Below are 24919 nucleotides of genomic sequence, written 5' to 3'. Positions count from 1 at the left end.
CACAGTTCTCATAGGCACTGTTTTAGTGACAAATTTTGCAGTATAAGCAATTGAAATTGACTGAATCCTGAGCTAGAAAAATGTGGGCTGAAAACAGTGCAGGAGACAAAGATAAGATCGCACTCATGTCAGGTGATGGTATCCTTACACGACTCCCAAATAAAACCTCTGAACACCCTTGACAGCAAGTCCTGTGAAATTATACCTTGTTGTTGTTCAATGCAACAAAATAAGAAGAAACTAACAATTACGTCAATGTCAATCAAAATAACCTATATGCTACAAACAAAAAGAATAAAAACAAAACAAACATTGACTAAATGTAACACAACCACATGCACACAAGAAAAAGCCATTAAAAAAATATTCCACTATTCTTGCAGGAGTTGCAGCCCTTACCTTGCATACTCCCGTCTCGGGATGACAGACGTTGCTATGGGAATAACACTGACACGGCCGTACGTTGCCAATGGCGTTCTCTGGAGTCTGGAAATTCTGACCAGGGTTTGGTCGTGTTCTGAAGTAACCTGGAGCTGGGTTCTGTTGAAAAAAAAGAAACACATGTAAAAATAAATAAAACAAGAAATGATTGATATAATGCAGAGATTTTTCAGTTGAGAAGGTCAGTGTTTTATCTACATTGTATATTCTGATTCATTTCAAAATTGAAGACAAAACAAGATGCAAATAAATCAGAACATACAATGTACATAAAACACTGACAGACTCAACTGAAAAATCTTTGTTATAACCCACAAGTTAGTTTGTCAGTGCCATGGAAACATAATTGCTTCAAAACTATGACGCCACTATAGTTATCCTCCTTTCCTATAATGACATCAGCTGCAGAGGTTTATATAGTAAAGAATGACCACTGCATAAATTGGCCAAAACAGTTGCACATTTTCTGGGAAATGGCCAAATTTGAGACACACATTCGGAAGGGCAATGTAAATCCAAAATTGTATTAGTAAATGTAAGGCTTCTTTTTAAGCCTACTGTCTATATGATACTTACCGAGACAGTACTATTCTTGCACATTATCTATTATAGGCCGAAAAAATTGGACAAAACGCTGAGTGGGTACAATTATCTCCCATAACCATGCGCCACCGTGGATCCCAAGCACTGTCCGAGTGCTTCCCCCTTACAGGATGTAGGTGGCGCGTCCTCTTTCTTTATGAGCTGCAGACCCTCAAAAAGCCCATAACATATCAAGAGGGGAGGCGGGAGGGAAACTCTAATAGTACTGTCTCGGTAAGTATCATATAGACAGTAGGCTTAAAAAGAAGCCTTACAGTCAATATAACACTTACCTCGACAGTACTATTCTTGCACAGAATACCAGAGTGGTGTGAGGGTGATATGTAGAGTATTAAACTCCTTAATCAAAATCACTTAAATCCAAGGATTAAGATACCCAGGCAATTTTCGAACAGTACTACCGTAAAAGAAAATATACCCAAGAAACATACCTTAGACTGACGTGACCATGCTGGCAACCACTGCTGTGTGGTGAACTCAATGTCAAAGTCCAGGCCACTCAAAGCTTGAATACCACTGAGTCTACGGCAAGTGGCTAAAGCGATGAGGAACAATTAGTCTTAAAAATCAGCAACTTGATACTGATGCCTGCCAGGGGTTCAAACTCATTGCTACGCAGGAGTTTGAGGACCAGAAAGACATCCCCCTTGGGAAATGAAACCCGAGGTTTAGACACCGCTGCATTGCTAATACCCGAAAGGACATTAGCGATGAGGGAGGACCTGATCAAGTGTTCAGATCTGCGACCAGTAGCGGCCGCAATCGTGGAAGCGATGGCAGATCTGTATCCAAGAAGAGTCTTAGAAGAAAGACTCTTCTTTTGATACACTTCCACCAGGAAGTTGGCCAAGTCCTGTGTTGAGGGATAAAGCGGCTTTATCCCCTTGGACAAGGCGAAGGTGGCCCAAGCTCTCCAGCGTAAGTCGTAGAGCTGATTAGTTGATCGCCTCTTAGCGTTCAAGGAAAACTCTACTGAACTCTTGTGCAATCCTAGTGCAAGCAGTTTGGAGCGCACAAGAGCCATGCGGTCAAGCACAGACTCTCTGGACGTGGATGAGGGAGGCATGATCGAGGCTGGAGCAGACCTCCCCCGTCCAGATCCAGAGGTAGAGGGTCTACGTGGGTGAGACCGCGAAGATCTGGAAACCACGGAGCTGTTGGCCAGTAAGGCGCGACCAAAATCAGTCTTGGTCGTTCCTGCAGATATTTTGCCAGCACCCTCGGAATCAGAGATGTCGGGGGATAGGCGTAAGCATCGAGGAGCCTCCACAAGAGAGTGAATGCGTCCAAGTGGAACGCATTCATGTCTCGAAAGGGGCTGACGTACCTGGGAAGCCGAGCGCTGAATCGAGTTGCGAACCGATCGATCAGAGGACGGTCCCACCTTGCCCACAGACGCTGTAGAACGTTGTGAGCGATGGTCCATTCTGTGGAGAGAACCTGATCGCCCCGACTGAGAATGTCGGCCAGGGCGTTCATTTTCCCCGGAACGAACTGGACTGACATCCGGACCTGATTGGTCTGGCACCAGAGCAGAATCTCCTCCGCCAACAGGGAGAGGGACCGAGAATTGGTGCCCCCCTGGTGGCGAAGGTAAGCTAAGCATGTGGTGTTGTTGTCCCCGTTGAAAATCAGAGGGGCCAAGGACAGGCCGAATGGGAGGGCCCGAAACTCGAACACTGTGCCCTCCCAAACGAACCGGAGCAGATGTCGGTACCCCGGGGCCACCAGGATGTGGAAGTAAGCATCCTGGAGGTCCCAGACATGGCCCAAACGTTTGGCCGGATGACCAACCGGACCGACGAAGGGGTTTCCATCTTGAACTTGCACCTGTGAAGGTACAAGTTCAAGGTGGAGAGGTCCAACACCGGCCTGAACCGGCCGTCCTTTTTGGGGACGGTGAACAGGCGGGAGCAGAACCCCCGAGAAGGCTGAGAAAGGGGGTAGACCGCCTTCTTCTCGACCAACGAGTTCACCTCGTCCTGAAGAGCCTGCCATCTGGCAGGGTCTCGAGGAGGGGGGAACGTCCAGGGTAGAGCGGACAATGGAGGTTGTGACGACAGCGGTAGAGAAAACCCCGACCACACCACCCTCAAGAAAAACTGGTTGGAGACCAGTCTGCCCCACATGCCGCGGGCCCGAAAAAGGGAACCGACGGACGAAAGAGGGGCAACTTGAGGGGGCGTCAACGTAGGGCCGGGACTCACTGAAAATTCTGCTGGCGGGCAGGCGCAGGCTTGCGACCACCCCCCCTGGTGGTGGTGCTTCCCCTTACCTGTCTGAGCACCCTTCGTCTTGCTTGGGAACGCAACAGGCGCCTAAGAGGAGGAAGAAGGAGGCAGTGAAACTGGCTTCTTCTTCTTCTTCTGAGGCTGGGAGCTGGAGGTGACTGTAGCACTTCTCTTACTCCCCGCCGCCGTCGCCGAAGCAGCGAGGCCAACCATCAGAGAATCAGTGTTCCTCTGGCGTGTGGACTCCACCACAGAACGAACAGTGTCCGGATGAAAGAGGGAAGAAGGCTGAGGAAACGTGTTCCTCAGACTTTTCCTCATATCCGGAGGCACTATAGAAGTAGGCAGAAAATGATCACGGAACAGGGCCAATAAAGTGGACCCGTGTTCCAATGGCCAATTCTGCCGCAGACGTCACGCACGATCGCACGGCATGCAAAGCCTGATCCACTCGAACCGTGTCAAGGACCCGAGTGGAATCGGACTCTGCCCGATCGGGAGGGTCCAACAGTGTGGACAGCGTGCTCATCCATGTCAAGGCCTGTGATTGGGCCTCGACTGTGGAAGAAACGGTGGCCTCAAGATTGTGGAACGAAGCAGAGCTCAGTTCCACCTTCTTGACCGAAGGCACCTCCCCAACGAACACATCACCGTCAGCCCCACCCTAAACACTCGAAGTCTGGAAAGGGAGAGTTCGAGAGTCAAAGGGAAAAGGGAGGGACGAAACAGATTGGACACGAGGAAACAGTGGAGGTGCGCCTCCCAAAGGAAAGCATGGCACTGAACCCGCGTCCTCCCGAGGAACATAGGTCGCGTTTGCACGTGAATCTGTACTCCTCAGGCGATGTGCTGCCGCTTCCACCGTGGCACTAAGACTAGGGTGGAACGCGAATTGCCGGCGGACGGATCGTTCATAAAACGAGCCGCCGGCAGACGCGGCGTGAGCCTCCCACGCCCGGGCCGAAGCGGACTCAAAGGACGAGAGGGCGTCTCAGGGAAGGACGTCCTGAAACTGTTCAAACGTCCTTCTAGCTGTGCGAGGACGAGCCTCCTGCCTCTCGTCCTCAGACCCCGGGTCCAGGTCCTGTGTGTCAACACTAGACGACAGACGCTTAAGAGAGGCATCCGTGACGTCAAGACGCCGCGTGATGTCTGTCATGTACTGTTGGAAAGTACGAAGCATAGCTTCGGAAGTTCCATCAGAAACCGGCAAGGGCAGAGGATCAGTGTTAACCTCAGGGCGACCCTGATCCTCCTCCCTATCGTCCTCCGACTCACTCTCCTCTTCACTTCCCGACAACTCCTCAAAAGCAGGAGTGTAGGGAGCTTGAGGGGGAAGAGCCGAAAGCGATGAAGCAGGCTGTGAAGAAACGCCCACAGAAGCAAGAGGCCGCGAAGACCCCTGCCCCAAAGACGAAACGTCTCCAGCAGACGAAGGGGGAGAAAAACAACAACCCTGCGACTGTTGGGTCAGCCCAGCCAACGAACCCCCGCCATTTATAGACTGAACAGGAACCCATCGGGTCTGATCAGAAAAGAAATGGTCCGGTCCGGTCGGGGGTGCCGATCCGGTCCGGTAGGGTGGTCCGGTGTTCCGGTCCGGTGCCGGACCATCCGGAGGTCCCGTTCGGCACCGAACCATCGTACCCACAGAAGTGTTCGGGTGGTTAGGTCCGGACGTGGACATACCGTACCATCCGGACCCGTGGTCCGGTATGGTCCGGTTCGGTGCCAGACCATCCAGACCAACAGAGGTGGTCGGGTGGTCCGGCACCGGGCCATCCGGACCCGTAGGTCCGGACCCGTAGGTCCGGTACCATCCGGAGGTCCTGTTCGACATCGAACCATCCGTACGCACAGAAGTGTTCGGGTGGCTCGGTCCGGGCGTGGACGTACCGTACCATCCGGACCCGTAGGTCCGGTTCGGTGCCAGACCATCCGGACCAACAGAGGTGGTCGGGTGGTCCGGACCGGTCCGGTAGGGTGGTCCGGTGTTCCGGTCCGGTCCCGTACCATCCGGAGGTCCCGTTCGGCACCGAACCATCCGTACCCACAGAAGTGTTCGGGTGGTTCGGTCCGGACGTGGACACACCGCACCATCCGGACCCGTAAGTCCGGTGGTCCGGTGCCAGACCATCCGGACCAACAGAGGTGGTCGGGTGGTCCGGACCACCGACCACCGGTCCAGTACCGGACCATCCGGACCCGTAGGTCCGGTCCGGTCCCGTACCATCCGGAGGTCCCGTTCGGCACCGAACCACCCGTACCCACAGAAGTGTTCGGGTGGCTCGGTCCGGACGTGGACATACCGTACCATCCGGACCCGTAGGTCCGGTTCGGTGCCAGACCATCCGGACCAACAGAGGTGGTCGGGTGGTCCGGACCGATCCGATAGGGTGGTCCGGTGGTCCGGACCGATCCGATAGGGTGGTCCGGTGTTCCGGTCCTGTGGTCCGGTCCCGTACCATCCGGAGGTCCCGTACGGCACCGAACCATCCGTACCCACAGAAGTGTTCGGGTGGTTCGGTCCGGATGTGGACCTACCGTACCATCCGGACCTACGGGTCCGGTGGTCCGGTATGGTCCGGTTCGGTGACAGACCATCCGGACCAACAGAGGTGGTCGGGTGGTCCGGTTCGGACCGGACCACTGGTCCGGTACCGGACCATCCGAACCCGTAGGTTCGGTCCGGTCCCGTAGCATCCGGAGGTCCCGTTCGGTACCGAACCATCCGTACCCACAGAAGTGTTCGGGTGGCTCGGTCGGACGTGGACATACCGTACCATCCGGACCCGTAGGTCCGGCATGGTCCGGTTCGGTGCCAGACCACCCGGACCAACAGAGGTGGTCGAGTGGTCCGGCCCCGACCGGACCACTGGTCCGGTACCGTACCATCCGGACCCGTAGGTCCGGTGGTCCGGTGTGTTCCGGTTCGGTGCCAGACCACCCAGACCAACAGAGGTGGTCGGGTGGTCCGGTCCCGACCGAACCACTGGTCCCGTACCGTACCATCCGGACCCGTAGGTCCGGGGGTCCGGCAAGGGCCAGAGGTACTGTCCCGCACCGGACCCTAAGGTCCGGTACGGTCCCGTACCATGGGTCCCGTCCGGACCAAACCCGGAGGTCAAGTCCAGTCGGGACCCGTGGGTCCGGTTCGATCCCGACCCGTAAGCCTGGAACGTTCCGGACCCTTGGTCCGGACCATCCGTCACCCGAACACCAGACGCTAAGGAATGGCGTGGGGTCAAGACGGTCCGGTCGGAGGTGTCGGTCTGAGCAACAGAAACAATGTTCCCGTCGCCCTGACCATTCGACAGAAGTACCACGTTCTGTCGAACACCTCCACGTCCAGTAACTAGTCGGCCGGAGCGTCTTAACAAGAGGGACAGCCACCAGTCACACGGACGTCAGAGGGAACCGTAGTAGCAGTGGTCGTAGGCACGAAGCCTGAAACCCCTGCCCCCACAGGACCGCCCTGAACGGGGTCAATTCGCATCCCAACCCCAGCGGGGAGGGAATTCAGAGACCCCGTCATCTCCTCCGATCTCCCCCCCCAGGAGGCCGAAACTACTGTCGAAACAGCAGCAGACGACCCAGCGAGGGAGTTCAGAGGAGGACCCGTGTCCCTCCTGGCTTCCACAGCGGTGGAAACCGAGGAGGGCACAGGAGAGGCACCGGAAAAAGGAAGATTTTAATGCCAACTGCACCCGGTGTTCCCAGGCGGTCACCCATCCAAGTACTAACCGGGCCCGACGTTGCTTAACTTCGGTGGTCGGACGAGAACCGGTGTTTACAACGTGGTATGGCCGTTGGCTGTCAAAACCTGAGTCTCTCCAGTAGCCCCTAGATCGGATTCACCAACCCCCAAAGAGGGTTGGGAATCGACCTGCCCCCGGATTCGAGCCAGGGAGGAGAAGGAAACCTTCCCCCCAGGCTTGAAACCGGGAGGAGCTGAAGCCTGAGACTGAGGGCCGGACAACGGCGTCGAAGGGGGGGAAGCCTGTTCCACTGAAGGAGAAGGAGAAAGAAGCTTTTTCTTTCTCCTCGACCTTCCCCGAACCTTCGACGGCGCAGCCCCGCCCGAAGTCCCAGGCTCAAGCCCAGCCTGTTTGAGCAAGCTCGCATTGAGCTTGCTCAAACAGGCTTTCTCCGCCCTCCCTCGCCGCAAACGCAAAGCGTTTGGGGAGGGAGAGTCGGAGCGCCGAAAGATCCCCTTCTCCGTGCGTAAAACATGACGCTGGGCGCCCGGAGAAGGGTTGCCCCCGGCAGACTCTGGTTCCGTAGAACCAGAGCCCAAAACAGGACGAGACATCCTACCTCGCCCTGTACGTACCCTTAAAGACCGAGAATTAACAAAATTCAAAGAAAATTTAGGTCAATACTCAAGTGAATGCGGTGAAACGAGAAGCAGACGACCGGTCACCACGAAGTAGGACGGGAGGCACGCCGAGTCCGCCACACAAAAACGGAGGCACAAGTTGAAGGAAACACAACGTAGCCTCAAGCCAGAAGTGGAATAACACACAATAATCCAACAGGTGATAGTCCACACAGAAAAGAAGCCTCTTAGTCCAAAATAATCCGGGAGCGTAGCAGAAACACAGCCGGTCTGACACGCGCGAAAAAAGAAAGAGGACGCGCCACCTACATCCTGTAAGGGGGAAGCACTCGGACAGTGCTTGGGATCCACGGTGGCGCATGGTTATGGGAGATAATTGTACCCACTCAGCGTTTTGTCCAATTTTTTCGGCCTATAATAGATAATGTGCAAGAATAGTACTGTCGAGGTAAGTGTTATATTGACATTTTGATTTGATTAATATACTTACCCGACTCACATATAGCATATAGCTTTCACAACATGGCGACGGTGGAGTCACGCGTGATAGGTCACGTGACGGTATGACCTTGACTCTTGTATAACATGGGTGATAGGTCAAGGCCGTTCTTTTTTAGGGGGTTACTTCCCCTTTGGGGTGAAGCGTAGTTCAGCGTCTTAGCACTTAAACTGAAGTTAATGCTATATGTGAGTCGGGTTAAGATATGTAATTTAATCAAGCATATCCTTCTTCCAAATGTCAATTTTATAGACAGGTGGCACAAGTGACAATAAATCAGGTTTACAATCAATGAAGCAATACAACAAAAACTCAGTCCGACCTGACAGGAGAGGCCAGAGTATCTGTCGGGACACTCGCACTGCTCCACTCCGTAAGCCACAATGTCAGTGCTGCTGGCACTGCGGTCTGGCTCCGCTACCTCCAGCCCAATGGGTCCTATCCTGTGACACACAAAAGAAATGCATTTAATTTTTAAAAATTTCATTTTCATTATTTTATTGTCCCATCGCTGGGAAATTTGGCTGCTAAGCAACATAAACTAGCAAGGCCATATGTTAGGGTGGCTCAAAAAAACGCTTTTTTTGAAATGTTACCCTCCCCTGGTTTTATTTTGTGCGTATTGGTGTATATATCACCCTGATTTTCTTTCAGAATTTTTCGAACTATTTTGAGGGGTGCCATTTCACGATTTTCTTTAAAAAAGCTGAAAAATCACGTTTTTTGGGCTAAAATAAACTTTTTTTAAAAAAATGTTACCCTCTCCTGGTTTTATTTTGTGCGTACTGGTGTATATATCACCCTGATTTTCTTTCAGAATTTTGCGACCTATTTTGAGGGGTGCCATTTCACGTTTTTCTTTAAAAAAAAATCTGAAAATCACGTTTTTTTGACTTAGTGCACAAAATATACTCATAAAGGTGATCAGATTTTATTGAAATTGAGGATTTAAGTACGTTACAATGCAAACAATCACATATTATTACAGTCCTGGTTATAATACAAAACCGATATTCATTCTACGATCTATCTGCTAATCACTATTCTTGTTACTGTATTATCTCGAGTAAGCCGAAGTAGGATTTACGGTGGACAAATTGTTCCTTGAAAGTCGGCTAATGCGCGATGTTTTACAGTCATAATACAAAACCGATGTTCATTCTACATCGGCTATCTCCATTTAGACAATGTCATTCAAGTCTGCCTTGCGGAGGTGAGAGAGGCGGCAGCGGTGGTCGGTTCCGACTAGTATGACATCATCAATATGGCCTGGATCGCGTGTCATGTTGGCATATTCCTGGACATCCTTGACCGCCCTCTCTGCGCTCTCATTGATGACCCTCATATCTCAGGTCAGGTCCCTCAGCTCCTGGTAGGCGGGGGACAGAGGCCAGGTCGCAGGCTCAGTGAGGAGCCACGCTGTGTCAAGGTGGAAGAGTTTGAAGAGAAGCCATGACCTCTCTGTCACAAAGGTGGCGAGGCTTGGGCGGGTGTCAGTCAGTAGGCGAATCACTGGCTGGAAGTTTGGCTTTCCCGGGGCAAAGTAGCGTGGTGCAGGCAGTGCCACCAGAGCATCAGCAACTTCCTTCTTCTCCTTGTCTGACACCATGTCATCAAAGAGACACAGGATGACCTGCTCGGGCACGAGATACCACATGTGCCGCCGGATACTATCAAGCCCCTTCCTTGCTGCAGCGGGCTCGACCGAGATGTATGCCAGGAGTGAATAGTAGAATTCCAGGTCGTGGCGAGGGGCGGATGTGGAGAGGCGGGACTTCACGTAGTATGGCCCGTATAGTAGCACCACAATCTGGGCCATCTTCTCCACCACAGGCTGCTCGAGGACTTTCATCGGCCAGATGTTACTCAGCAGCTGCATCTTGAGAAGGTAGATGGAGCTCGCCATGAAGCGTGCAGAATGCATGGCACCTGGGCGTCGCATACGGTATCCACGGGGGACATCTCCACCGAGATAGAAGTAGATACTCTCTGTGAGCTCCCGGTAATCTTCTCGTTCGAACGTGTTTGCCTCCAGCTGTACCCTCGCCCACTCCTTTGATGTCAGGGCGAGGGTGGTGGTGATGGAGTAGGGGCCGATGTGAGGGGAGCTGGTGACAGAGAGGTCATGGCTTCTCTTCAAACTCTTCTGCCTTGACACAGCGTGGCTCCTCACTGAGCCTGCGACCTGGCCTCTGTCCCCCGCCTACCAGGAGCTGAGGGACCTGACCCGAGATATGAAGGTCGTCAATGACAGCGCAGAGAGGGCGGTCAAGGATGTCCAGGAATATGCCAACATGACACGCGATCCAGGCCATATTGATGATGTCATAGTAGTCGGAACCGACCACCGCTGCCGCCTCTCTCACCTCCGCAAGGCAGACTTGAATGACATTGTAGAATGAACATCGGTTTTGTATTATGACTGTAAAACATCGCGCATTAGCCGACTTTCAAGGAACAATTTGTCCACCGTAAATCCTACTTCGGCTTACTCGAGATAATACAGTAACAAGAATAGTGATTAGCAGATAGATCGTAGAATGAATATCGGTTTTGTATTATAACCAGGACTGTAATAATATGTGATTGTTTGCATTGTAACGTACTTAAATCCTCAATTTCAATAAAATCTGATCACCTTTATGAGTATATTTTGTGCACTAAGTCAAAAAAACGTGATTTTCAGATTTTTTTAAAGAAAAACGTAAAATGGCACCCCTCAAAATAGGTCGCAAAATTCTGAAAGAAAATCAGGGTGATATATACACCAGTACGCACAAAATAAAACCAGGGGAGGGTAACATTTAAAAAAAAAGTTTATTTTAGCCCAAAAAACGTGATTTTTCAGCTTTTTTTAAAGAAAATCGTGAAATGGCACCCCTCAAAATAGGTCGAAAAATTCTGAAAGAAAATCAGGGTGATATATACACCAATACGCACAAAATAAAACCAGGGGAGGGTAACATTTCAAAAAAAGCGTTTTTTTTGAGCCACCCTACTGCTTTTTTCCCCCGTGAAAGGAACACACAAAATAAAGCACAATTTAAGTTACAGGCTGGAGGCCATCTTAAAGCTGGCGGCATGGTCCTATACTTTGACACTGATAGATAAAGCAACCACACATGGTCGAAGTTGTTGTTTATAACCAAGAAAGTAATCTTTGCTGGCACCTTTATTTAGATGGGCTGGCATCTACAGTGGAACCCCCCTTTTAAGATCTCCTGATTTAAAACCATCCCCCCCCCCCCCCCCTTTCAAGACCTTGTGTTTTCAGAGTTTCTGCTCATAACCTCTCTGAGTTTACCTCCACTTCAAGACTCCTTTCTTTTTTAAGACCTGATTTTCTCAGATTTCTGAATTAAGGTCTTTAACTAAAACAAGGGGAGGGGGGGAGGGTTGTTCCCTTGCACCAAGTGATTGATGTAAGCATGCTTGTGACAGGATGAAGCAAGTGTGTATATACTCACTCAGCGTATGTAGCGCTGCCATCTTGTGTCGCACGGATCAAGATGGCCGTCACGTTCTGCAGCACCACCATCATCAAACGTCGCGACACTGGTGGCTGTTGGCCAGGTAAACGCCAGTTGCTCTGCAGCCACAGACAACTTAGATAACTCATGCAAGGAAACTGCTGTATAAGACCAGCCTTCTGATTTTAAAAATTTCTTTCTCGTGCAATCTTGTTTTCTTGAATTTTTCTGTTCACAAAGCCTGTAAACTAACCTCAATTCTAATACCATCTCTCATTTGCATATGACTCTCCCTCCCTGGGACTTTTTTTGACTAGATTTTAAGTCTGAAGTCACTGACTTTATATCCTGCAATATCAGAAGCACTGTCACACAGCAGTAGCTTTCCTTTTCTGATATCTCTATCCCCATCAATTCTTTTGTGACAAAACACTCCACTATCTTTTTCATTTATTACCACAGCAGAAGTGTGGTGAGCTAAATTTCACACTGAGCTAAATTTCGCACAATTTATTTCTGACAGTTACATGCTGCCTGGCGCTGGCTGATACATTATTCCTCTTGGATAGTTTCTAAAAAGACACTAACCAAACAATTTCCTCATAACTCAAAATCTTTTGCAATCCAAAGTGAGAGCTAGCCCCATATTCATCCAACACCCTGCAACTGCTCCCAACACATAAACCTACACCACCTCAGAGTCCTCCACAACAAGACTGCCAGAAACACAAATACACATCACACCTACTCTCAAAGCAGCACAGCACTCTCCCTACTACTCACCTCATGAAGTTTGATGCTGAAGGACTCAGCGTGGTTGGGTTCAAGTGCAGTGACGTCCCCGTGCAGCTCAAAGCCATTGCCCCTCAAAACAACGAGAGGAAAGGTGCCTCGAGTGCCGAGGCTTCCGACTGGTGCGTCAAAAAAGTGGATGAAGTCTAATCTTCCATTGTACGACACAGTCTGAAACAAAGACAGAAAGCATATCAAGGTGTAATCATGCCCTTGCAGCTGTGTTTGTCAAGTCTGATGATAGCACTGTGTTTGTCAAGTCCGATGATAGCACTGTGTTTGTCAAGTCCGATGATAGCACTGTGTTTGTCAAGTCCGATGATAGCACTGTGTTTGTCAAGTCCGATGATAGCACTGTGTTTGTCAAGTCCGATGATAGCACTGTGTTTGTCAAGTCCGATGATAGCACTGTGTTTGTCAAGTCCGATGATAGCACTGTGTTTGTCAAGTCCGATGATAGCACTGTGTTTGTCAAGTCCGATGATAGCACTGTGTTTGTCAAGTCCGATGATAGCACTGTGTTTGTCAAGTCCGATGATAGCACTGTGTTTGTCAAGTCCGATGATAGCACTGTGTTTGTCAAGTCCGATGATAGCACTGTGTTTGTCAAGTCCGATGATAGCACTGTGTTTCAACAGGGTATGACGCTGGATGAACTAATAATCAACTGGCACATGACGTCCGTCAATGCAGTAAAAATAAAACCTCAAGTTACTTTTTTTTCAAACAGGCTTTCCTCTCCAAATCTTCTTGTTACCAGAGCTGCAGCAATAAATTCAGGAGACGATTTTTTATTTCTAGACCTTATATCTCAAGTTAATCTGAGACTTCCAGGTGCGTGGACTGGAGAGTGCTCGGAAAAATCGGGTATTTGTATTTACCCTAAGACAGCTCTGCAAAAGATGCCACCTCCCCCCAAAAAGAAAATCACAATCACTTCACTTAACAAGAATGAAAACTAACCTTGTCACCAAGCAGCTCAGCTGGCATGGACCAGTAGAGTGGACGTGTCTGGACAGCAGGGTCCACATACACCTGTGTGGAGTTGATGACCAGGTAACCGTCCATAACCACTACTGGCTCTCTTGCTTGAGGGCTGATGGTCACTCGGCGTGTGTCCACTGTAATCTGTTGAAAACAGAGAGAGTGGATTAAGAGCGGGAGGGGGTTGGTTTGAGGAGGAGCAAGGGGAGAGAGAGAGAGAGAGAGAGAGAGAGAGAGAGAGAGAGAGAGAGAGAGAGAGAGTCAGAGAGAGAGAGAGTCAGAGAGAGAGAGAGTCAGAGAGAGTCAGAGAGAGAGGGTGGAAGACAATGGGGAGAGAGAGATATATAAGGGAAAAAGAGTGGGGGAGAGAGAGAGCGGGTGTGTGAGTGAGTGTGTGCATGCATGTGTGTGTGTGTGTGAGTGTGTTTGCTTGTTTGTTTGTGTGTGTGCCTATCTATGTGTGGATATCTACACATGCATTGCATGTGCCCATGACCGTCATAATACATTAACACTGTAAAACTAAACACAAAAGAAAGTGATTACAATCTGACTCTATTGAGGCTTCTGCCTGTGTAAATGTACCAAAGTAGATGCACACACAAGCATATTCTGCTACAATAACATTTGAGAAATTTTAGACACATTTCGATGCCTTATCATCTGACAGCTGTAGTCCATCACATCAAAACAAATACTTGTTCATATTCTTCAAAAATATTCACTGATCAGAGGATAACTCTTACTGTGCTCCAAATGTAGGGGGCCTGCATACACTCCTGACTGCGGAAGAAGCAGTAACACTCGGTGCATCCTTTGGGGTTATCACGCTGAAGGCTGAAAGTACCTGGTGCACACCTGTCACACTGCTCCCCCTCCACGTTTGTCTGCAAAATCCCTCAGTCTCTTATTTAAACATCAGCTGATACAATGTTCGCTTCAGGAGTTTAGCTTTCCAGTAGAAATTGCCCTGTTAACTTTCTGTCTGTCTGCATGCAAGCTGTGCAATACTATTCATACGTAAAATTATCCTCCATGTTTACCTGTAAAATCCCTCAGTCTTATGCGAGTTTATTTAAACCTCTGATACAGGGTATGATTCAGGAGTTTACCTTTCCAGTAGAATGCCCTGTTAGCTTTCTGTCTGCACGCAAGTTGTGAAATACGTTCGTACGTTATCGCTATCACATAGTCGAAGTCACTTAAGGGCAATGAAGTTTTATCCACTTACTGTCCATGAAGTCCATTTGTACATGTGATTTGCTGTTATCTCCTTTGATCTACCATAATTATCTTCTTAGAAATATGCCTCGATACATTCTTTATCAACACACATATCTGAAAACTTCATTATACACATATACCTACCACATTATGAAATTTATCTAAAGCAAAATGCTGAAAAGAAAAACAGTTCAAACAATGTCCGAGGTTGGGAGGAAGAGGAAGAATACTGGTGGTGTGGGATTTTGAGGCCTTGGCATGGGATAGAGTACCTTTTCTCTGATTCTTACTCTCAAAAAAGCTCTTTGCATGGCCTTGTAAAACAAAAGCTTGCAAAACCTGCGCAATTGCAATTAAAAGCTGAGCATGTTAATCAGTGTTAGCATCAAATTCAAACCCTCTGATTTAAGCTTAATGGTATCGAAAGCAAATGTTTCAACAACAACAAAAAAGTGTGTAAAATGCTATAAAATGTGTGCAAATTGTGTATAAACCTGTCTATTAAGTGTGTTTCTATACTGTGAAAAAAAGAAGAGCTGCTATGACTATACCTGCACTTCAACATTGGATCAATACACACCAAACTTATCAAATCTATTTGGCTATTGTTCAAAAATGAATGCTTGAAATGATAAATGTATAATGTTGTTGCTACATGTAGTTCTAAAAATGAGCATGAATCTTTCTTTCTTTATTTGGTGTTTAACGTCGTTTTCAACCACGAAGGTTATATCGCGACGGGGGAAAGGGGGGGAGAATGAGCATGAATGTGACTTGTTATGCTTTTTAGCTTAAAGTACATCAAAATAATGCAAACAAATGTGCAAACAGCCAGTTTTAATGTTTTGAACTTCCTCTCCCCTTAAGGTTAACATTAACATCCACATCCGACTTTTTGTTCAAATCATGTTCAAATGTACATGTATTTCTATTGTTTACTGTTCACAAAAAAGTAGTCTGTTCAACATCAGTTTACCATGATCAAGGAAAGTGCATACAAGTTTCAAAAATCATTAAATGTTGACAAAAAGGTAATTAAGAGTCTCATATGGCCAACAAGACCCAAGTCACTGATCCCAAGTGATTGACTTGTTCATTGCTCAGGGTCCGAAGCGTTGCACAATGCATTCACCATCTACCACCACTCTGTACTCACAACACCAATCATGCCACACTACAGTCTAGATCTCACATGCCCATAAGATTTCTTAATCAAACTAATGGCTTAACCCCAATCAGCTGCTCTACGTACGGCACACATCCATAATATATTAACTACTGTACACGCAATTTTCTTTGCCAGAAAGGTTTTGATGAGAACAAGGACATGCTGTAATTTACAGCAAACTGCATCTGCCGAATAGAGCTCCATCCCAAAATTGTTGGTAAAATGGAAACTGACTTTTTCAACTCAAGAAAATTATGAAGACAGCTGGTAACATTTAAATTTTCTAGACGCAGTGGATGACATTTTCCTCAAATCTTGTTCTTTGCAACCATGCTTCCTCAACACCATAGTTTTCGATCTTCTTGCAATTCGGAATTTTATGCCTACTCAACTGCTGTCTTACCAACAACACCTAAGAACTTCCAGTTCAATTCTCGATATAGTCTCTAACATTTTAGTGTAAATACGCGTACATCTCTTTCTGGTTCAAACCCTGTTTCTACAAAAAAAATCACCCTGTATCTCTACTGTGCGCAGCTATGTGATTAGTCTTAAATTGAATAATTTTAAAAATGGTGTCTAACCACTATAACTGTTTTGAATATATATAAACTATAAAGTGCTGACAACCCCGGAATCTTCCATGTTAGCCTTCTGCAACCTTTCAGTGCACTGTGCACTTTTACCAACTCTCGGTGCAATTGTCTTCCTCTGTAACTCTTACCTTACACTCGCACTGGCCGAAGGAATCACACTCGCACAAATCAGGGCCACTGGTGCACGATTCTGCTTGGGTTCCGCTTGCGTTACACAAACATGCATCACACTTGGGGAACCCATAGTAACCCGTCAGACATGCTTCGCAACTGAAGCCACGAAAACCAGGGCGGCAAGTGCAAACACCGCTTACTGGGTCACACTGCTGGGACTCTGAACCCTCCTCGGTGCAGTTGCACCGCTGGAAAACATCAAGAGTGCACACATACCAAGCATGTTGTTAAACGGCAGCTGAACCAACCAAACCTAGCATGGTTAGAGCACACAGCATAATGTTATTTGTTATAATATTAAGTTTTAACTGTCTTTTGATATTGGTTTGGTTCTGAAAAAAGATTGCCACTTTCTCTCTCCTCCTTATTGTGGAGTCACTCGTTTCTGAGCTTTTCTCATACATACTCTTGCAAAGACGGCTTCCCCAACTTAATCAGGTGTTAACTGGTTGCTTTTTAAAAATAATGTTCTGCATGAAGAAAACTAAACTGGCAAAAATGTCTAAAGGCCTTGGCCAAGATCTGAGAAAGAAAAGGGCATTTTTTATTTTGATTATTTTTATTTTTTATTTGGGGGGGGCAAGAGTTGAGAACATGGCAAGCTCTTTTTGTGCTGCGCTTTAGTCAAGGTAGTATATATATACAGCTACATGTAGTAAGCAATTCAAATTAAAACAAAAGGATACAGATACAGTTCACAGTGAGCTGAATTAAAATAAAAGCATAGTAAACAAGCATGCACATCTACACTTTTAAATACTTGGTTAAGCACTCAGTTAATAAGATACGCTTCAAATCATAATTAAAAAAAGTGTTCTAGTGTATGGGATTACAGCTAGTAGCTACTGCTGTTGCAAGCCATCAGCAGAAACGTACCTATAATTATGTACTAAAAACGTCAACAAACTAATGCAAATTTTTTTAAAACAACATCAACACACAAACCAAAACGAGACAAACGACAGACAATGAACTAAGATGAAAAGCAAACTACCCAGTCTTGTTCAAGACTTTACAAAAAAGCATAAAGAAATGCAATTAGATGTGTTCTAACAAACTAAAAAGGAAAAGCATACGTTTTGTTAAAAATCATCTGCTCGTGCATTCCAACCGTGCATTCAAAAATGGAAGTGCCTTCCTGTTCATGAGGTTTTAGTTGTTGGTTATTCTTTTATCTTTACATCATCGACCATTTACCAGAATTAGACACATGCATATGTTATGTAAGTTTTAAAGAGCCCAGTAGGTTCAGTTAATTTAAATGAAACTGTTACAATCCTAATAGATCAAGTACACTTTAGTTAGAGAAACAAAGTTCTAAACGCTAGGTGTACAACATCTTTGCTACCGTTATAGAGTTAAGGTTGTTTATTTAAGATCTACACATTTAAAATTTTAGTTAGTGACAACCGATTACATTTTTTTTTAATACATGTAAAAAAAAAATTAATATTCATTTGCCAATTTCTGCTGACTTCAAACAGAATTAGTTAAGAAAAAACAAGTAACTCACAATTAAAGAGTTTTAATTTTAATTTTGTTGAGCTTACACTTCTAACATTCTAAATTTTCAAAAACAACACACAGACATAAACCAAAACTATTAGGAAAACGATGAAAGCATAGAATACCACTTGTGCAAAACTTAACCCAGCACCATGATTAATATGTGACTGGCTTTGTTGACATATTCTTTTCAACCAACAGATAGAACTATGATGAAAATATGTTTATAAAGTGCACAAAACCAACAAAGCACACACAAAAAAGCCCACGCACTTTACAATGGTGACAAATCAATGCATGTTACTGGTGTGCTTTGAGTTGCTTTTGCAGTTATGATGTAACATTACAACCTCTCCTACAGAAGAATGTTAACTGTTGTGCTCTAAGCCTCGCAGTTAGCAGTGAAATCACACAGCAACACCTCTGCTCTTGTTAACCATTACTTTTGTACAGTGAAATCACACAGCAACACCTCTGCTCTTGTTAACCATTACTTTTGTACTCCAAGCTCAGTTAGCAGTGAAATCACACAGCAACACCTCTGCTCTTGTTAACCATTACTTTTGTACTCCAAGCTCAGTTAACAGTGAAATCACACAGCAAAACCTCTGCTCTTGTTAACCATTACTTTTGTACTCCAAGCTCAGTTAACAGTGAAATCACACAGCAAAACCTCTGCTCTTGTTAACCATTACTTTTGTACTCCAAGCTCAGTTAACAGTGAAATCACACAGCAAAACCTCTGCTCTTGTTAACCATTACTTTTGTACTCCAAGCTCAGTTAACAGTGAAATCACACAGCAAAACCTCTGCTCTTGTTAACCATTACTTTTGTGCTCCAAGCTCAGTTAACAGTGAAATCACACAGCAAAAACTCTGCTCTTGTTAACCATTACTTTTGTGTCCAAGCCCAATTAGCAGTGATGACAAAAAACTACAGCAAACAGCGAAAAAGTCCAAACCCTTGATGACCTCCAGAACACTTACTTCCCCAAGGTTACTGCCCTTATTTCCATGGTAACAGTAACACAACCTTGTGGTTTCTGGCCCTTGTAACCTTGGCGACAGTCATGACTATTTTGTAACTGCTGTTGTGACCTTGACACCTTAGTGACAGTAGTCCCGAAGGCAACTACCGCTCATCAGCGTGGTAACAACACTAGTGATAGCACCTTCCCAAACCACAGTGCCGTGAAGACTTGTGGCTCCCTGATAGTCCTTACCTTGCAGCCCTGGTCGTTGTTAAAATTGTATGAGTTTGTGACGCAGCGCTCGCAGTTGGGGCCCATGGTGTTGGGTGGGCAAGCACATTCTCCTGTGTTGGGGTCACATACGTGGCCTGGCTTGTTACATGGCTGGCATCCTGAAATCAACAGAACCAGGGATAAGCGTACATTTTCATATACACACTGGCTGAAATTCTTGGCTGTGATTTATGTAGATAATGATGGAATGACAGTTTCTTTCGTAGTGTATAAAATGCCTATCCTAAAAATTCCAAGAACTGTCCAGTTCCATAGGTAAAAAAGTTATGTTTAGGTTTAATGTCTGTTTGTTTTTCTGCTCATTTGCTTGTGCTTTAGGCAGAGTTTTTTCTCCATACACCCTTAGGTGTTGTCTGGATCACTTGCTGAGAAGTAATCCCCTTCTCCTTTCCCCTTCAGAAAAGATATCTTGCACAACCGACGTTTTCTGTTTTTCTCCTCTCACAAGGGCGTCTCAATTTCTCAATGTTTTCTGGCTCCAAGAAAAAAATCCCCATTTCCTAATCAGGAAAACAGACATAACCAAGCAGATACAAAGAACCGATACAAGTGGCAGCAAATGAGGAGGCAAACGCATCAACAATCTCACGTTGGCAACCCGCAGAGGAAAATCCGTAGTATCCTGGTTGACACTGGGCACAGTCTCGACCTGTGACCCCCGGCCGACAGGGACACTGGCCGCTTCGCTGGTCGCACTGGTAGGACGTGGATCCCACGCTGTCACATCCGCACTGTCTGCAACCCTGCCCGCTGTCGACGCCGTAGAAACCAACCTGTGGACAGTTGAAAGTGGCAAAACTACTTCAAAGTTTGACATCAATGGTTCTGCTGCTGATATTTCCTTTGAAAAACAAAGGGATGTAAGCGCTCTAAATGCATACATGTCCAACAAGAGTAAGGGAGAGTTTTGGGGAATCCATCTCCTCGCACTTGAGAGAATAAGAAGCTCTGAAATGAACAAGGGACTTTCATACTGATGTTTCCTTTTGCCTTTCTTTAAAAACTGCAACTGGCTATAGAAGCAAGTATAAACCAGGAACGCTGACATTTTCTCACCACAAGATATACTGTGTCATACACACAGGCAAGCTGACCAAAATTTTTTAATCAAGAACTCCCCGCCTACACACACACATACACAATCTCTCGCTCTCTCTCTCTCTCAACATGAGTTTAGCTTAACACAGATGAAAGATAGGACAACCCTACCTGACACGTGTCACATCGCTGGCCTACAACGTTGGGCTGACACAGACAGCGACCAGAGCGAGGATCACACTGAGTGATGTTGTTGGTCCCTGGAGTGTAGCAGTCACACCCTGCACACAATCACCATTTCGATGTCATCGTGGAATTTTGGCGTAACTAGATTCTTGGTGATTTTGATGTTTTTGAGCTTTAGACTGAGCAAATTATTCTCCACGGAAAATATTCTCTTAAATACGATTGACAATGCATGATTGAACATTCTTTCATCTTTCTATCCATACCAGTAACGAGTATAAACACTATTTCATAATAAAAAAATAATCAGTTTTGTCTTTCTCCTAAAGAGATGTTTAAAACGCCAAAATTCCACCACAACGTCGGTTTGTGACATTAAGCAGCTTGCTACAGTCCCTCAGTCTCAAAACAATGAGTGTCTTAAAGAGACAGTCTTCCTCCTTAAACTTTAGCGTTTCACAACTCTATCCTGGATGTTGGATTTTTTTTTTTTATCAAGCAACCCCTTTAACCGGCTTTATCAAATCAACAAAATGCTAGAATCTAAAGTAGGACTGTTTTAGTTGATTTTCTTTGGAATTCTATCAATTGTACAGAGCACATTCCTCTATATTAGCATCAAAACACAGGGTCATATAAGTTCATAGATGTTCAGTGTGATGCATAGTTAACAATTCAAGTTATTACCAGCACTTGAAGAATCTAGTATACAGCAGTCCCTCTCATGAACGGACACCCTTGGGCCATAGCAAAACTGTCCGTACATTGCAGGTGTCCGGTCACGGGAGGGGTGACCACACCACCCCCTCCCCCATACACTCACACAGAGACACACAAACAACAGGATTGAGTCTATGCTAATCACTTCTTGTGGCTACTAAACAATAAACTCCTAATACTTCTTTAAACGTTCTGTAAAAATGACTTGTATGAAAAGTGTTGAAAAGAAGAGATAAAATAAATCCTCAAGGCAGTGAACACACTCACCATGCACTGACATACGAAAGCAGCCACACAAACACAGCACAGAGGAGCGTGTGCAGATGCTTTGCAAGAATAAGCTTGAAAACCAGTTTGAATAAATAGCAGCAGATAGAGCTGCATGTCATAATCATGTAATTTATTTTCATCTTGTCTGGCTTTATTGACTGCATGCCGATCATGTGGCATGGCAGTGACTTTTCACTTTTCAGTCGGAAATACACAGCTCCCACTCTCCCTCACTAATGCCTACCCCAAGCCGTGACAACTGATGCTTGGAAATTGTGTGGAAGAGTACACCTCTCTATTTCTCTCCAATGCTCTTCCTGCTGACATGCAGTGACACCGGACACCCCACAGAGTTTAGCCAGCTACCCCTCCACCCCCACCCCCCACCCCCCCCCCCCCCAGCCTCCCTCTCTCTCTCACTCCCTCCAGCCATGTACTGTTGGGCTGTGGCCAGAGAGGTCAGCTCCAACTGTTCACTCAGAGCAAAACCAGTTGACTGTGTCGTAACTTTTGACACAGCAAGACAACTGAAGGGTTCACAGATTAGGCAACCGACTCACTGGTCAAGGCTGAGGGGAAACAAGAGTATCTTGTCAATGAAAGAGGTTACACACAGACACACGATGCTGAGAACTGTGGCCGGTTTTTCACTCTCTTTCGCTCAGGACCTTCATCGACTGTGGTTTCTGTTGTTTACGTCCAACAGACAAAAATAAAGAGCACAGTGCAGTTTCATATTGGCATCTTCGCATGTACTCCACTCCTGACCAAAACTACCCCCCCTCCTGATGGGTACAGGTGCACTCAAGTTACCAGTGAATGTCGTCACGCCATTGCGGCTGTGATCTTTGCACCAAGAGCCGGACTGCTCTGTTCTCGATTTTGTTGTGGTGAAAATTTGACGATGGTCTGTCCGTACATTGGAGGTATGACCTGCTGTTGGGACCGAAAATGAGTGTCCGTGTCCACGTTTTGCAGGTGTCCGTTTAAGGGGGGGCAAATATAGAAGGAAAACACTCCGTGCCAAGCAAATGTGTCCGTACATGTCAGGTGTCCGCTCACGCCGGGGGCCGTACATTGCAGGGACTGCTGTATATATACACACACAATTTTGTCTGCAAGCAACCCAGTCACCCTTCATTATCTATTCACTCCTTCACAAACACAGTGCTTGATGAAAAGAACTCTCTGACACAACCAATTCACACTTACGCTGACAGCCACGCTGGGAGAAACCAAAGTACCCAGACGCGCACTGGTCACATCGCTTGCCACCTATCCCTGGCCGACAGCGGCACTGACCCGACACGGGGTCACAGTCACGGCTCACTGACCCTGCCCCGCTACAGCTGCAGCGGACACATCCCTGAGACACATCCCCATAGCCAGGCTGCAAAAAGAAAAACAGTTGTGTACTCAATGGAGGAAATGGCACTTGACAGAAGATGATGACATTCAAAAAGCTGACGGTAAACAAAGTAAATGATAAAAAAAGCAAACAGGAAAAGGCTATGAGAACTGATGATTGTTTTTGAGGGTATGTGCAGCTTTTAATTTTTATTTAGGTAAGTCTAAGCAGGTAAGCTAGATGATTCAGTCCCAATACAGTGGAATCCACACATTGCAAACTTATCATGAAAGAGTTCTAACACTTAAGAACCATTTCTTCTCAAAATGTCAGCATGGTATAGTTCACTATGAGCATGAGATTCCACTAAAAGATCACCAACTGGAGCTGCTCTCTAAGCATTTAATTTATTTTGAAATTTGAACCATAGTTCTAAATCAGTAGACATTTATGACTTGACTTTATCAGAAATGTAATATGTTTAACATATGTGTGCTCTTTCAAAGAATTTCACTTCACAGACCAAATGATCTCTCCATCCCACCTCTTTCTCAAAGTACTGGTCGCTGTTTATTGTAAGTTCCTTACTGGATTATAGCATGAACACTGACAACCTTCAGAATCAGACTGACCTGACATCTCTCACACTGACGTCCAACAAAACGTGGCTGACAGTCGCAGCGGCCTGTGCGCTGGTCACATGAATCTGATGATGACCCTTGACGATCACAGGCACATGCTGAAAACAACATAATGATAGTATGTATGTATGTCCCCCACAGTATTAAGTAACGTAGAATTTGTTTGTTGTAATGGATAAACCTGAATACAAATGAGGAGGAAAATCTTACATCAAGTGGGTGCTGGCACAAAGAATTTTGTAACATAAATTAACTTATGGGAGACCATAAATGTACAGTATTTCATCTCAACACCTGTAGCCGTTTAGCTTGATCATGAACTTAAATCAGTTCATGATGTAGAATTTATAAAACCTTTACCGGGCAAATTTGTAATTTGTATAATATAACTATGACATCCCAAACAAAATAACAGTAAGACAATGAGCACAAAGTTCAACATACATGTAGGTTTAAGATTATTTTAGAACTGCTATCTTTCTTTTGAAACAAGAGTTAAAAGTCCAACAAAAATGCAAGCCAAAAGACAATGACATCTTGAACGCTTTGCTAGCAAACTTACGTTGACAATCCCCGTTGCGAGCAGAGCCGAAGTAGCCAGACCTACACCGCTCACAGTAGTCTCCTTCAGTGTTGCTGGCGCAAATGTTGCAAGCCCCTGTGGCTCTGTCACATGACCCAGGGATGGAGGGGTCGATGTTGCCTCCGCAGCTACATCTTCGACACATTCCGCCTGGCTGGGTGGGGTCACCGTAGTAACCAGGTGAGCACCTAGTGAAATATGATATGATTTTGAACATTTGCTGCAATAGGAAGGTTTCCGCCAGTTATCTCTCTGAGGTTTTGGGTGCGTGCCCCTTGCGGAGGCAAAAAACATCGAGGTCACAAGCAGGGTCAAGGGGAAGGTCGGCTGGGCAGACAGGAGTATGACGGCTTACTAGTGCCAAAACCTGGTGTTACCCATTATCACGTGATAATTACTAATTAACGCTGTCAGTTACTGTTTTCATCTGTTAGTTACTAATTTTCATGGGAAAATTACTCATTTTTAGTTTCGGCACTAGCAATCCATCAGGAAGTGAGCCAAAACTAAAAATTAGTAATTAACAGGTGAAAGTTAGTCATTTTTCCGGAAAAAATTAGTAATTTTCCGGGGAAAATTAGTAATTGACACGTGAAAATGGTAATTATCAAGGGAAAATTACTAATTTTCCCTTGATAATTACAATTATGAGGTTTTGGCACTAGTAAGCCGTCATATAGGGGACTACAATAGGAAGGTTTTCGCCAGTTATCTCTCTTTGAGGTTTTGGGTGCTTAGAGAGTACCGTACCCCTTGCGGGGGCAAAAACCATCGAGGTCACAAGCAGGGTCAAGGGGAAGGTCGCTGAGCGGACAGGAGACTATTGGTGCAAGATTTCTTC

At 46.2% G+C, this 24919-nt stretch overlaps 1 protein-coding gene and 1 non-coding gene across 4 annotated transcripts in view; both read right to left on the bottom strand.

The window, feature by feature from the left end:
* LOC138966814 (laminin subunit alpha-2-like) overlaps positions 1-24919 on the bottom strand; it is a 242658-nt gene that overhangs the window by 76975 nt on the left and 140764 nt on the right. For all 3 annotated transcript variants that reach the window (XM_070339159.1, XM_070339160.1, XM_070339161.1), the window contains exons 18-29: positions 24058-24266; positions 23487-23593; positions 22719-22896; positions 20502-20611; positions 19882-20065; positions 19251-19390; positions 14106-14246; positions 13339-13503; positions 12367-12546; positions 11581-11702; positions 8436-8556; positions 400-540 (exon numbers count right to left, since the gene is read on the bottom strand). In XM_070339159.1, the coding sequence (XP_070195260.1) occupies positions 400-540; positions 8436-8556; positions 11581-11702; positions 12367-12546; positions 13339-13503; positions 14106-14246; positions 19251-19390; positions 19882-20065; positions 20502-20611; positions 22719-22896; positions 23487-23593; positions 24058-24266 (1798 nt within the window). The remainder of the gene's footprint in view (positions 1-399; positions 541-8435; positions 8557-11580; positions 11703-12366; positions 12547-13338; positions 13504-14105; positions 14247-19250; positions 19391-19881; positions 20066-20501; positions 20612-22718; positions 22897-23486; positions 23594-24057; positions 24267-24919) is intronic.
* LOC138967894 (5S ribosomal RNA) lies at positions 6971-7089 on the bottom strand. The gene has a single exon (XR_011456070.1). It is a non-coding gene; the product is annotated as a 5S ribosomal RNA (ribosomal RNA).

This window comes from Littorina saxatilis, linkage group LG5 (assembly GCF_037325665.1).
Source record: "Littorina saxatilis isolate snail1 linkage group LG5, US_GU_Lsax_2.0, whole genome shotgun sequence".
In the NCBI taxonomy this organism is placed as follows: domain Eukaryota; kingdom Metazoa; phylum Mollusca; class Gastropoda; order Littorinimorpha; family Littorinidae; genus Littorina; species Littorina saxatilis.
Note: the sequence above shows the minus strand (reverse complement) of the source record. Positions and strands in the feature narration are given on the sequence as shown.